The sequence below is a fragment of the Muscardinus avellanarius genome (genome assembly GCF_963383645.1).
Source record: "Muscardinus avellanarius genome assembly, chromosome: 3".
NCBI classification, from domain to species: domain Eukaryota; kingdom Metazoa; phylum Chordata; class Mammalia; order Rodentia; family Gliridae; genus Muscardinus; species Muscardinus avellanarius.
In genome coordinates, this window is record NC_137788.1 from 149180798 (window position 1) to 149195642 (window position 14845).

A 14845-nucleotide genomic window follows, 5' to 3' on the forward strand; every position below is an offset into this window, starting at 1 on the left:
TTAAGCACCTAACTAGACACCCTATCTCCACATACTTGCACTGGGGGGCTATGACTTTACTTCGGTCTATGACAGTCCATAATCATTATTATTTTGTTTCTCAAATTGCTTCACATTTGGCCATTGGAAGCTCCTTTCTCAGCTCTCTCTCTCTCTCTCTCTCTCTCTCTCTCTCTATATATATATATATATATATATATATATATATATATCACCCGTTAATTTTTAAGCACTTTCTTATTTCCTAGTACTAAAGCTATTCTAAGCAGATCTTGCATTTCCCCTGCCCTTGTCCCCAAATCATCTTTTTCCTCAAGGAGTTCTCAGTCCTTTCATTGAAGAATGATAGCCATTACCCTCCTGGTAAAAGGATATAGAGATGAAGTTCATGCATGTTGCTAGAGAAGTTAAGAGCCCAATCTCCAATCTTGGATTTGAATCCTGCTCTAATTCCTACCTAGATGAGAGTCGTTTGATTAGTTACTTAAATCTATAAGCGTGTTTCCCTATTTTTTTTTTTCAGTATTAGGAAAGGAACCTAGGGACATTCTACCTTTGAACTACATCCCCAGCCCTATATTTTATTCTTTCTCTTTCTTTCTTTCTTTTTTCTTTCTTTCTTTCTTTCTTTCTTTCTTTCTTTCTTTCTCTCTTTCTTTCTTTTATGGCACAGGGGGTGGAATGCAGAGGCTTTCTACCTCCGGGCTATACTCCCAGACCTATTTTATATTTTATTAGAAACAGGGTCTCACTAAGTTCCTGAGAGCCTCACTAAGTAGCTGAGGCTGGCTTCGAACCTGTGCGATCCTCCTGTCTCAGCCTCCCAAGCGCGTGGATTACAAGCACGCGCCACCACACCCAGCTATTATTATTTATTTCAAAACAGGGTCTCACTGAGTTGCAAAGGGCCTCAGTAAGTAGCCGAGGCTGTCCACAAACTGCAATCCTTCTATGTTAGCCTCTCAAATGCTGGGATTACAAGCGTGTGCCACCACACCTGGCCTGTTTCTCTATTTTTTAAATGAAGATAATGTTACCTACCTCTAAGGATGGTTAGAAAGATTGGGGGATATGTTACCTAGGCATTTAGTATAAGCCATGGCTCATAACTGGTGTTAAGGTTTAGCTTTTGTTGTTAGGTAAATCATTTCTAGAGGCCAAACTTCAAATAACACATTTTCATCTGGAGGATAAACAGATTCCAGAGGGATTCCCAAGAGCTTCTCAGTAACTTACTACAATCCACTCAGCATACTGACTTGCATTTCATCTTGAGATCATAGCTGGCTCTACCTGGAGCACCATCACAGTGCTCTGGGCCCTGAAGGAGAAAGGGTTGTGGATGAGATGTGCATCAGGGTTTCAGTCCCCATTTTTTAATGAAACTGGTTTGGTTTCTAGTTTCCAAGTGGATCACCTCTTTTGAAACCAGGAGCTTTCTCTCTCGTTCCTCCTCCAGCTGGAGGACCACCAATAAAGAGAAGAAGCTGTAATCAGGAAGGGATGATGTGGCCAGGATTTGAGCATGTCATTGCTGAGGGCACATGGGATATTGATATGGGGGAAAAGTCATAGCTATTTTTCTGATGTGGCGTCTGTTCTGATTTCTACTACATTTTTGTTAATTACCTCTTGATTTCTTTTTGCAGAGAGCACAGATATCTTTGACTTAGGTAAGTCTGCTTTCCTTTTTGCTTTGAAACTGATTTAGTTTGGAATAAATAATTTGGGTAAATACTGAATCCAGACAGCCCTCTTTCCTATTCTCCCTAATCCCCAGGCCTATCTTAGCTGAGGACATCTGAGTGTACTGTGGAAAGGAACTATGGGTGGTAGTTCCAAGCCCCCCATTTTTTTTGGTTATTATTATGTGCCTCAGTTTCCTCCGGGAAGCCTTCTAAGGTATGGCCATACTGTGGGTCTCCTTACCTTGATGAAAAGGGGCAGGAAGGATACGGGGTTTCATGTGCCCTGGTAGACCCCTATTGATCTTCTCAGTTGTTCTTGAAGAGAAAATTTGGAGCCTATAAACATGTTAGTGTTTCTCACTTGCTTCAAGAGCCCAAGAATTTGGCCAGAACCCACCTTGGGTAGAGCTGTGATTTATAAGGCCTCCAGGTAGGCTTGTGTGTCCTCTAATGGAATAATCGAGACTCAGTTTATAAGTGATTTGGGTCTAGGGCTAGATAATCCTAAAAGGGTTTGGAGTTCTACTTGTGGGAGGTGGGGAACTTGTATTTTCTTTTCTCTTTTCTTCCTCATGGTGGTTGGGAACAAGAGCAGCAGTCACTGGTTTGAGACAGCTGACCACTCCTGTTTAGGGCCCTAAAGATCAGTTGGGATTACTCTAATTGTCCTCAGTCTTAGGGGATCTGTAAACTTCTCAAAGGCTCCTTCCAAGAATTTCAGGTTGGGGGCATCTTATTCTGGATGGAGTTTTTCCCATTGGGCCTTCTTGGGTAAAGGGAGCATTTCCTATTGGGAGCTGCTACTGTGTTATGAACAAATACTGGGTAATTTATAAGTCCACAGGGCTGGCTCTCACTGGGGAGGAAAGAGCGAAAGAGGAAGGGCGGAGGAGAGGCAGGGAGTGGAATTCTGTCACTCCCATGGCCAGGAGTGACAGAATGCCAGCAACAGCTGCCATCACCAGTAAAATTTGCCTAATCCATATCCTGGCCAGGATCCCAAGTCATTTTCCTCTTTTCTATCCCATAGCTTATGGTGCACATTGCCCAGGTTACAGTATTTTTTCTGAAATCTGGGTAAGAGGTAGAAATGATGGATCTTTATTCCTTATGGAGCTGGCCCTTGGGCTGTAGCTCTAGCTGGAGGGAAGACACGGTCCTGGGCTCTGGGGACTCCTGCATACCTTGAGGGTAGGCTGGGGGAACCTGGAATCTAGATGGCCTTCTCCAATGGGAGCATCAAGTGGGCCCAGGGGCTGGGCAGGGCAGAGCAGGGCCAGGAAGCTAACCACCATCTTCTTGTGTTTGGTTTTCAGAATCCGAAGTGAGCCCCACACCTCCTATCACTGTGACCCACAAACCAGAGGAAGACACCTTTGGGGTGAGTCACTTCTTGGTCAAGAGGAATGTGTTGACTGGTGTGGTCATTTTCTGACTTCATTTGAGTTGCTTTTCCAAGTAATATCTCACTTGGAACCTCAGTACTTATATGACAATCCCTCCTCAGGCAGTTTAAATCTTCCTTGTTTGATGGGAAGAGTTCATTGTTTGAGGAAGTCTTTGAGGATCTGCTCCAAGCCCCAGGGTTCGGAAGAGAACAGTTTGATAATCCCCTGGCTGTCAGGAGCCTGGCTGGGCCTTGTTTGCAAGGCCAGATAACTGCACAAGCCTTCTGCCAGCGTCTGAGTTGTCAGAGCATCCCTTTGAGTGGGCTTTTCAAGCCCTACTCTCTCAGAGACCGAGATTTCCCTGGGGAGGAAAGGAATGGAGGGTCCAAATCTCTTAGACCTTCCTGGGGAAGAATATTATGTAAATATTTCATTGTGAAAATGTAGAATTTGCTTGCTAATTAAAACAATAGAAAGTCCCTAGGGTTTGTTTTTGCATCTCTAGAATGGGACTTCAGGTGAGAGAATCATGGCACTCTGTAATTGAGTTAGGAAATTTATGTTTTTTAATTTAAAAATTAAAAAAAAAATATTGGTGTCTCCTAAGTTACTTTTAAGGCCTTATTCAGTTGCAAAGTGTGTGTGTGTGTGTGTGTGTGCGTGCGTGTGCGTGTGTGTGTGTGTGTGTGTGTGTGTGTGTGTAGCTGTACTTGCTACAGCAGCAGTACTCTTGGCATCTGGTCACACACGTTACTTTTAAGACCCTTAAGTTTCCCACGACAGTCTCTGACTTGCTGTGTTTGGCTCCTGACAGGTATCCATTGCAGTGGGACTTGCTGCTTTTGCCTGTGTCCTGTTGGTGGTTCTCTTTATCATGATCAACAAGTATGGTCGTCGATCAAAATTTGGAATGAAGGGTAAGGTGGGATTGTTGGGGGGGGGGCGCGGCTCATTTTGATCAAAAGATGCTGTTTTAATTTGTGCCCTGAGAGAGATCCTGGTCTTGGTGCCTCAGTGGTTCTGGTGGAATTCTCTTTTATCTATATCCTTTTTTTTTCAATAATTATGGGCTAAAGGATGTATTGGGATCTTTGGGACCCGAACTATGGGCCACAGTTTTGCTGTGACGCTGGTAGACATTGTTCAGATGGACTTGTGTGATGAGGATAATGTGGAAGAAAGTTGGATTAAAGGAAAAATGAAGAGGACTTTGGTTTTTTTTTTTCATTATTGACAGGTAAAGAGACTTTTGTTTTGAGTGTCCTGCTCTTTTTTTCTTTCTCATTTACACCCTTCTTTGGAGTCCTGTTGGGAAGGAAGCAGAACAGCTAGACCTAGGTGGCACACTCTGGTATTGAAAAGCTGCCTGTGCCATGGTCTCTCAGCACGTAGCTCTACACAGAGTCCCGGAATGGGTGCCAAGAGCAACATGATTTCTAAATGTGCTGGCTAGCTTCCATGACACAGAGTACTCAACTCTGTTATGGCATGGGTGAGGTGGTGGGATGTGGCATTCCGCCAAGGGTTGGGTAAGGGAACTGGTGTGAAAGGGGTTAACATGGTGAATTAGTATCCACCTGCTGGGTCCCAGAGATGGATGTGACTAGTGGCTCAAGGGAGGCTGGGCACCAGTTCCAAAACAGCAACTTGAATTTTAAGATATAGTTTTGGGTGTGTTTTCCATGTATAAAGGATACTTGGTGGGGGCGGGTACAAAGAGAGGGTCAAAGGTTGCTTTGACAGAATTTGGGCTGGTATCTGCTGGTGAGACCAAGATCTGAAAGGTTGAACTTCTATGGCTTCTCTACAGGGGTTGGTATCTGTGGTGAGGGTCCTGGCCTTGAGGTTTAGGGACTGAAGGAGAGTCCGTGAATGGTGCTCATAGAAACAATATCTCCTGAAGTTAAATCAGGTTTGAGTGCTTGTATACAGAATGGAATTACACCATGGCTTTTGTTATATTCTCCAAAGAGTCTGTCCTGGCCTTAAAATTCAAGACCACTGATATCTACCAAGACACCCAGCACATGGGGCCAAACTCCTCCGATTTCCAGGAGGCTTCTATTTCTGCACTCTGTTTTTGGCGAACCTGAGTAAATACTAGCAAGGCCAGCCAAGGTTTCTTGACTTGTCTGATATATTTTGACCAAGAGAAGCATAGGTACAGGGAAATTATAAAGAGAGGATAGAAGTTTGGTGGCTTAAGATTAGACCACTGATAGGCACTGTGGCTGGAGATGTTTCACCTGCCAGTGGTTGCTAAGTGCCCGGCAGGGTTCCACAGGTTTATAAGAGAAGACCACCAGCTGAGCTCAACCAACCTAAGCCCTCCATCCTAGCACGTCTTGGGCTTTGGCTTTGAGCACTGGCAGTATTGTTTTTACAATGTTTTCCTACCATGGGAGGAACCTTCCAAGTCCTTCTTCCTTCCACCTGAGAAAACATTGGGACACTGACCAAAAGGAAGAATGGGGCATTATTGCTCTTCCTCTGAGGCGCACCACCAGCTGAGACCCTGCAAGATGCTTGGCAGTGCTGTGCGAGCAGATTTTTCCTATTAATTGTCATCCTGTTTCTGGAACGGCGTGTCCCCATGTCGGATGGATTAGCACCCAGGGCGGTGCCTCCCCTCAGCTGTCCCGGAGGCCTCTCTCAGGCCCCGCTCCCCTCTCCCAGGCTGAGCTGCCTTCCTTGGCTCTAGTTGGGCTGAGAGCATGCCCACATTGGTGGAAGTGAAATGCCCCCTCTTCTAAAGTCAGGCAATTTACAGAAGTTAGGTGGGTGTTAGAGGCAAGATCAGATGGTAAGTCTAAGATTGTTTAGAATTAATCCTGCATCTCTCTGATCTTTATGAAGCTAGAATGTGTTCAGGTCTCGCTTTAGGATAAACAAGGATATGCCTCAAGTGGCAGATAACCTTGCTCTTTTATTGCCAGTGAGTGTCAGTCTAGGAAACAGAGCCTGGGTACTGGAAGTCTCCCAGTTCTACCTTAAATGAATTCTGTACATCCACCATCTCAGCTTTAAATTTTCAAGTTTGGGTGAGACTATCATTGTAACTTACCTTCTCTGTTTTCTCAACTGCAAAATGGGAGTAAGTTGGCCTACCTAATGAGGTTGCTGTGAGGGCTGAAATTTGTGGGTAATTGTATGAGTTAGCTTCTCATTGCTGTGACAAAAATACCTGAGGAAATAGACTTGCAAGGAGGAAAAGGTTTCTTATTTTGGCTCACAGCTATAGTTTTCAGTCTAGGGCCACTGGGCCTCTTGCTTTTAAGGCTGTGACAGTATGGTATATCATGGTGGGAGTGTATGATGGGGAAGGACTGATCACCTCATGGTGGCCAGCAAGCAAAGAGAGAAATAGGAAGGAGCCAGAGTGCCAATCTTCCCTCCCAGGCACACCCCAGTGACCTAACTTTCTCCCACAAGGCCCCTCCTCTTACAGGTTCCACTGGCTTCCAGTAGTTTTAGAACATGGACCTTGGGGGGCACCTAAGATCGAGACCATAACTGGCATATAAAGGGAGCTGTTTGGGGGTCATTGCTGCCTTCTTTATAGCTAAACCTTCACAGATTTCTTTTATTGTTTTTCCATGAAGGAACTTCTGGAAATTTCATCACACCCACTTTGTCCCAAATACTATGTAATAAAAATACCTTTTTTATTCACTTGTCTCTGTGCATGGTCATTTTTTGTTGTTGTTCACATTCATCTGTCTATCCTCCTAGGCCAGGAACAACTGATGGCAGAAGCCATGGGGCAGAAGCCCAGAGCTCCTGAAACTTTGCACTGCATTTGACAAATGCTTGTTGAACGTAGAAATAGGTGGCTTTAGTTCTAATCATCAAAACGCACAGTTTATAAATGAGCAATGGGTTAGGCAGGGCTAATTTGGAAATCAGAGATGCCTGGGTAGTGGAAAGTCGAGTGGGGTGATGAGGAACATACAAAAACAATTCCTTCCATCTACATTTGAGGGCCTGGAAATGTAGTGTAAAGATATGGAGGGCCTATTAGCATGAGTTTTCCTTCCTTCTGAGAAAAAAAAAAGAGATTAAATGAACAAATACTCAAATTCCTACCATCTAGAATACACAACTGCTAACTGTTTTGCTTTATATTTATATTTATTTATTTATTTATTTTAATTTTTTTATTGGTGCACTGTATTCATACATCATAGTGGGATACAAACTTTTGTAGACATACATGCACACATCGCCCAGTCAGCCCCCACCCAATCCCCACCCCATTCTCTCCCCATCCCTCCCTCCCATGCTTGGCTTAGTGGTTGACATCTAGTATTATAGCAATTTATCCAAACTTAAAAATGATAATCTCACATAACAGTTTCATTTGTCTGATACCAAGCTTTTGATGACTTAAAGATAACATTTCAATATTTCTTTTTACTTTCTTTCTTACCAGAGAATATTTTTTTTTCTATTTTTTTGGTGAAACTATCATATATTTATGTATTTATTTTTCAGAAAAAAAATCTATCCTAATATGGAATATGGACTCTAGATACCCACAACGATCTTGAAAAAGAACAAAGCTAGAAGATATATATTTTCTGATTTCATACCATATAAAGCTACAATAATTGAAACAGTGTAGTACTGTTCTAAAGGCAGATATATAAACTATTGGAGTTAAATACAAGCCTAGAGCTAAACTCTTCCCTATATTGTCAAGTTATTTTTGACAAGGTTTCCATGAACATTTGGTGGTGGAAATAATAATCTTTTAACTAAATATTGTTGAAAAATAATAATTACATGGAAAAGAATAAAATTGGACCCTTACCTAATACCATATACAAATATTAACTCAAAATAGATAAAAGACCTAAATATAAATCTTAAGACTATTAACTTTTAGGAGAAAATCTGGGTCATAAAACCTCACAACATTGAAATTGGCAGTGATTTCTTGGATATGATTTCAATGGCACAGGCAACAGAAGAGTATACAAACTCCCTAAAAAATAAAAAAAAAATATTGTATATCCAAAGACAATGTAAACAGAGTTAACAGTTACTAATAGAATGGGATAAAATATTTCCAAATGCTATATCTGAAGGTATATTAATATTCCAACTAGAAATCCTAAAAATTAACAACAATAAAGGCAAACAATACCCTTTAGAGATAGGTAAAAGACTAACATAAATAATGAATCTCCACAGATAACCAATCTTAGTTGTCTGTTGGATGGAAACTCTTGTTTCTCTGGTTCTGGTGTGTGTTACCTATTTCTTCTTTGTAGTTAATCTTTGAGTATTTTCTCTAGTGCTGGTTTTGAAGACATAAATTCCTTCAGTTTCTGTTTGTCATGGAAGCTTCTTATTTCTCCATCTAATTTGATAGAAAGTTTTGCTGGGTAGGAAATTTTTGGCTGGAAATTGTTTTCTTTCAGAGTTTGGAATATGTTACTCCAAGCCCTTCTGGCTCTCATGACTTGGTTTGGGAAGTCTGGAGTGATTCTAATTGGTTTGCCTCTGAATGTCACTTGGCCCTTTGTTTTTGTTGCCTTTAAGATTCTCTGCTTGGCTTCCACATTGGTCATTTTGACAATTATGTGGCATGGGGATCCTCTTCTCCGATCCTGTCTAAAGGGAGTTCTATAAGTTTCCTGGACCTGTGTATCAACCTCTTGCTCTATGTTTGGAAAATTTTCTGCTATTACTTCCTTGAAGAGATTGTTGATCCCTTTGGTTTCACTTTCTTTTCCCTCCTCTATTCCAATTATTCTTAGGTTAGCTCTCTTAAAATGGGCCCATATTTCTTCAATATCAGATTCCTGCTGTTGGATATTTTTTTCTAGATTAGAAACTATGCGTTCATTTTTGGAATGATCATCTTCTAAGAGCGAGATTCTGTTCTCCATGTGGTCTAATTGGTTGTTCTTGCTTTGAATTGAGGCCTTTACTTCTTTAATTGCATCCTTTATCTCTTTTTGGCTCTCTCTGAGTTCTTTTCGAAGCAACTCTATTATTTCTACAGTTATTTTCCTGATTTGATCTTCTAGAAATCTCTGATTTTCTGTTTTATCGGGTTCTGATGTTGTGGGGTTGTGGGCATTCATTGCTCCAGTATTATTCCTCTTTCCCATGATTTCGGAAGTTTGTGCCTTCTCTGGGTTCTTCCCTTGGGTCACTATGACTTCACTTAAGGTGTTCTGGATCTCGAGTCAGTAGTATCTCAGACCCCACTACTCCTTTACTGGGTTGTATCACAGAGTCTCCAACCCAGAGAGTCAATAGAGGCTGCTTTAGACTGTGGGCGGTGCCAGGTTGCATGTTCTCCTATGGTGTGATATCTCTGCCACCGCCCCTCCCCCACTAGGTCAAGTCCCAGGGAGTACAGTATTGGGATTTCTCCTCTGTGGCCCGCAATTTGACTCACTGTTCTTGAGTACGCAGATGTAGCCGTACTGGACATGGTGAATTCTCTACTGCTGCCGCCGGTGGCAATATGGCGCCGCTGCTATGCCCTCGGCCGTGAGGCTGGCGTATTTCTTCTTGGTTTTGATTTCCACTCTGAATCCCTGCAGCATGTGCTGAGCTCAGCCACTGGGAGCTTTAGATGTTCCTTCACTGAGAAATCCCACCTGGCTGTTCCGCAGCAGCTCACCTTGGCTTGCTGTAGCCGTCTGGTGAAGTCGCCGTTGCCACCGGCAGTATGGCGCTGCTGCCGTGTCCTCGGGCGTGAGGCCGGTGTATCTCCTCTGTGGCTCTGAGCTCTGTTCTCAGACCGCTTTCTCTCTGGAACCTGGTGATTTTTTTGTTTCTCTGGTGATGGTGTTTTCTGGCTATGAAAGGCGCTGATTTTTTGGTAATGGAGATTGGTTGTTAGTGGGGCTCTTAAGCCCCGCTTTTCACGGTTGCCATCTAAGTCTGTTTTGCTTTATATTTATATTTAATGTCTTATTATTAAAAGAGCTTCTGTCAGGTGTGGTGGCGCACGCTTGTAATCCCGGTGCTTGGGAGGCAGAGACAGGAGGATCACGCAGGTTCGAAGCCAGTGGCGCTGGCTTAAGAGACCCTGTTTCCAAATAAAAAAGTATAAAAATAGGTACTGGGAGTGTAGCCCAGAGGAAGAAGGGTTTCCGGGAACCCCAGTACCACCACCACCACCAAAAAAAAAAAAAAAAAAAGAGCTTCAACATGTACAATGAAATTGAAAGGACTTTAACCTTCATCACTGGTCTTCTCCCACCCAGGTCTCCTTAGGTAGCCTTTTGCCTGGGCTCAGCCTCAATCCACTAGTTCACATGTTTCAGTCTCTCTTCCTGTATCTCCACCTCTCTGTGTTTCTGCCTGCTATCTCTGCACACCTGTCTTTGCCACATGGGTCTCTAATCTGCAGGTAGCTCAAAAGACTCCTTCTCTACATGGTAATACAGTACTGGAGGCTGGTAATATTTATACTTCTATACATGTGACACATGTATGCATATATCTCTCTATATGTTCATATATATACTTATACATATGCACATATGTATACTTAAATGTGTTTTAATTTACATACACAGTTATATTACTTTGCATGTGTTTTATTTTATTTATTTTTTTGTGGTACCAGGAATGGAATCCAAGGGCTTTCTACCTCTGGGCTATACTCTCAGACCAATTTTATATTTTATTTGGAAACAGGGTCTCACTGAATTGCTGAGAGCCTCACTAAATAGCTGAGGCTGGCTTCGAACCTGTGCGATCCTCCTGTCTCAGCCTCCCAAGCACGGGGATTACAAGCGTGCGCCACCACACCCGGCTCGCATGTGTTTTAATTTGTGCACACATTTGTACTCTAAGTAACCTTTATTTACTTGTCGTATGTTGGAGATGGCTCTGTGTTGGTATGTATAAAAATGCTACTGGATACATATTTTGTTGGAGACGAATTTATCAACTAGATCTTAGAGAGATGAATTGAAAGTACACTGTCTTGGATTCCTCTTTATTTTTATTAAATGCCATTTCCTTGATAAAAATTTTGGCTTTGGGAGGAGATCATATGGGGATGTGGGCTCCTTTTCTCTTGGGATCATGACAGTTTTAATGTGGCGCTAAGCATGTGTGGTGGTGCTATGGATGAGGCCCAGTGCTGTAGCATGGCTGACCCTTGAAGCATCTGTTCTGGTCTCAGCCTGGATCAATCATCCAGCCCTCCTGCTGCCCAGCAGGAGCCCCAGTTCCTGCTGTGCCAGGTCTTTACCCTTTGATTGCTGAATCCTGAGGTGGCCAGGGGGGTTCAGGAGGTTGGGACTTGCAAGTCTCAGGGTGGGGGCTTTTACTGGAGGCACAGAAATATATAAAAATATTTCAGTGTTATAATAGTGATTATATTGTACTATTCTGGGCCTGGAAGCTAGATGGTTCAAAACTTATGCTAAGTTCAACTTCACAAAATATTTTAAGTTAGGCATGTAAAGATCATAACAATGGTCTAGCTGGACTGTCCTGCCTCAGGAGAAACTGAGGCCCAGAAGAGGAAGTGATTACTCCAGTTTGGTTAGGTCACACTGGGTCTAGACAGGCTTTTTAACCTCATCCCCTGTCCTTGGCAACACAATGAGGGAACTCTTAGTCTCAACTGTCTCCCTGGGCACATCCACAGTGACCGCCACCATCTGCATTTCACAATAGACAAGTCAGAGCAGCAGCCAAGTAAACATGCTCCCACATCTGGTCAATCACAAAATATGCCCTATGGTTTTCATATAAAGTGAATATAATTATTGCTTAATAATAATAAGTAAAGAAAATGGGTCGTTTTCAGCCTGTATATCATTTGGCTTCTTTCTCGTGACTATCTTGTATCCTTCAATCCTTCTAGTTCAGAGGTACTGTGAGTTGCCTTCTGCTTCTTGGCTTTCTTTTACTCCCTTAGAGGAAACAGTTTATTAGTGCTGAAGCAGAGCTTGGGCTGTACAGATAAGGAAACTGAGACCCAGAGACATTCAGTGACCAGCTCCAGAGCACAGAGTTGACTGGAGCACCCCGGCTCTGCCTCCACGTCTACCTGGTGTGTGCAGAGAAGATTGTGAATGAATCAACTCTATTCTTTCAAGGCCTAGCTTAGTCATCTAAAAATGCTGTGCTCCTTGGATGGGGCTTTTGAAACTGCCTCTTATTAATCTCCTTTGTCAATTTGGGACACATCTGGCCTGGGAGACAGGTATGAGCTCTAGAGGAGGCCCACCTTTGCTTCCCGGGCTGAAACAACTCCTTTGTTAGAGATGGTATCGCAGTATATCAGGGAGTTTGAAGGCAGGAGAGTAATGGAGTTCAGATCAGAGGCTGCAGCTTGGGCTTCTGGTCCCATGTTAGTGCTGTTCAACATGATGGTTGGATGGGTGCTGCTGATGGGCCAGTGGGTTAGGGCTTGCAGGACCATTCCCTGTAAAGCCTCACTTAATAGGCGCTTAGAGTTGCCTGTTTGATTATGATTGGGGGTTATTAACATTTTTTTCTTCATAAACAGATGGTAACTGTCCTCTGAGTGGATTGTGGAATAATGCCAGAGTCTTGATTTGGAGCGATTGGCTTCTGCCAGTAGATCTGGGGTCCACTGCTGCGCTGAAGGATCTTGTTCTTCCTCTGGTCACTTGGTCAAAGGAGTGATTAGACTTAGTTAAAGGAATGATTAATCATTTCTGCCATTGTTGTCTAGCCTTGGGTCTTCATATTGAGAAGGGTTTGTTCCAGGTGGATGGAAAGGGGGAGGCCTCCCTCCCTCTTTGTACTCCCTCATCTTGGACTCCTATGGTTTGATGCTTTATCTTGATGTTATTTTTCAGCTGGGATGGTTTCTCCATGTATCTCCAGATACAGGGCAGGGGAGTTGGTTTAAGGAGGATGATGTGGAGAAAGAGGATACCTGAGGCTACTGACAGGGGCCTGGGCCCTGGGCATGGACACCATTGGTATCACTGATTCCAAGGTTTCTTTGCCCGGGGAGGTATTCTTATTTGATCTCTATTTAATAAGGGATTAGAAATCAAGTCCAGTGCAAGACACACATGAAACTGGACAAAGGAATTGGGCCTCTAGACTTCCCGGAATATGCACATTCTTCCTTGATGGGCGTATTTTCTTTCTTGATGTCTTCTTCTGTTTCCTCCTCTAGACTGCCCTGTGCAAGCCAAGAGGATGTCTTTGACCCCTGCACTTGGGAATCTTGGCTCGGTACTCCTTGGGTACCATGACTCTTTAAACATAATGTTGAGATCGGTTTCTGGCTTCATTTCTTGTGTTGTTATCTTAGAGTTCTTGTAGTATTCTTTTAACAAATGTTGCGATGCCCATAGACCCTCTAATCCTTATGCCCCTCAACACTTCTAACATTTGGCCATGTGTAAGCTAAATAGGTTAAGTTGGTGGCAAACCCACAGGCAGAATGTGAATTAATTAAACCAGGGCCTTCTGTTTCCCTTCCTTTGCTCTGGGCTTCATTGAGAGGCTCCAGATGCTGAGCCCTGCTCTGCTGGATGGTGGCGTCTAGAATGTGGCTTTGCGAAGATGCCTGGAAGGCAGCGTGTGTGTTTCTGGCCTGTCTCTACTTCCCTGGTTTTTGCGGGGGCTTTTCAGGTGTGCAGTGAATCATTGTGGAAGTCCTCGCACAGCCCCCATTGGTTGTGTTAAGGGTGGAACCACCCCATTCTCCTGCTGTCTATCCTCGTTCTCAGGGCTCCAGAGAGCCAGCTGTTCTCTGACTCCGACTTTTATATTTGTAGAAACCCCCCTGGACATGGGGTGTGATGGGAAGTGCTTTCCCTTTGTGGCTACCTGCTAGCTGGCTGTTCTTGGCAGCCCTTTATATTCTGTTCGCCGGGGCCAAGGATGGCCGGCATGCTTGGCTCTGCCGCCAAAGCGATTGCCTCTCGGATTCATTTAATTTTGGCAGGGCGACATGGTGCTTACCACTCCATGTCATTGCAGCTGGCTCCCACAGGGTTAACAGCCTTTTGATTCAGTTTAGAAGTTCTCAAGCTTTTGTTCTGGGCTACCCGTGTGACACATGATAGCCACATGCACTATGCCTAACTGGGGTGTGACCTGGCTTTCCCCAAAGCGCTGGCCCTCACAGTTATTTTACACCCAAGAAAAAACGTACTAAGAGATGAGTTGGCAAGTGTGATTTTTTTAAATGAGAAGCAAAAGCAGATCTGTATTTTTTTTTTTTCTCTTAAATTTACAGCGCCGGGCATGGTGGTGCACGCTTGTAATCCCCGCGCTTGGGAGGCGGAGACAGGAGGATCACGCTGGTTCGGAGCCAGCCTTGCTGGCTTAAGAGACCCTGTTTCCAAATTAAAAAAAATATATAAAATAGTTCTGGGAGTGTAGCCTGGAGGAGGTAGAAGGGCTTCCAGGAACCCCAGTACCACACACAAAAAAAATCATAAACTTTTGTATTGTATTCTGACACATTTTCTGACTAATCGTGGCATCCGGGCATATGGTTGTACCGGGATGGAAAACTATCCATTTAGGGGGCTGCTAGCCTCGAAGCTTTCATGCTGTTCTTTGTCGAGATCCTTTCTCTCCTGCAAAGTCAGTCTGCAGAAACAGTATCGACAGGACCCCACCTCCCTTCTGGTGGCTCGGCCTTTCTCTCAGTGCATCTTCTCCTATGGCCCTGGGGAGCTCTCTCTTGCCCAGAGGAGGCGTGACCATGGGCTTTGGCTGACAAGGAGCTGTCATGTGGCTGCAGCGTCTCAGTCTGTGTTTATGCAGCCCATTCGCCTGTGAACT

The 14845-nt window shown here is 43.7% G+C and overlaps 1 protein-coding gene across 6 annotated transcripts in view; it reads left to right on the forward strand.

Annotated features, from left to right (window-relative positions):
• Positions 1-14845, forward strand: part of NTRK3 (neurotrophic receptor tyrosine kinase 3) — a gene marked incomplete at both ends in the record, with an annotated part of 365601 nt that overhangs the window by 117964 nt on the left and 232792 nt on the right. For 4 of the 6 annotated variants that reach the window (XM_080692445.1, XM_080692446.1, XM_080692448.1 and 1 more), the window contains 3 exons: positions 1650-1673; positions 3005-3069; positions 3891-3993. In XM_080692445.1, the coding sequence (XP_080548571.1) occupies positions 1650-1673; positions 3005-3069; positions 3891-3993 (192 nt within the window). The remainder of the gene's footprint in view (positions 1-1649; positions 1674-3004; positions 3070-3890; positions 3994-14845) is intronic. The other 2 variants (XM_080692447.1, XM_080692449.1) reach the window with 1 other exon arrangement.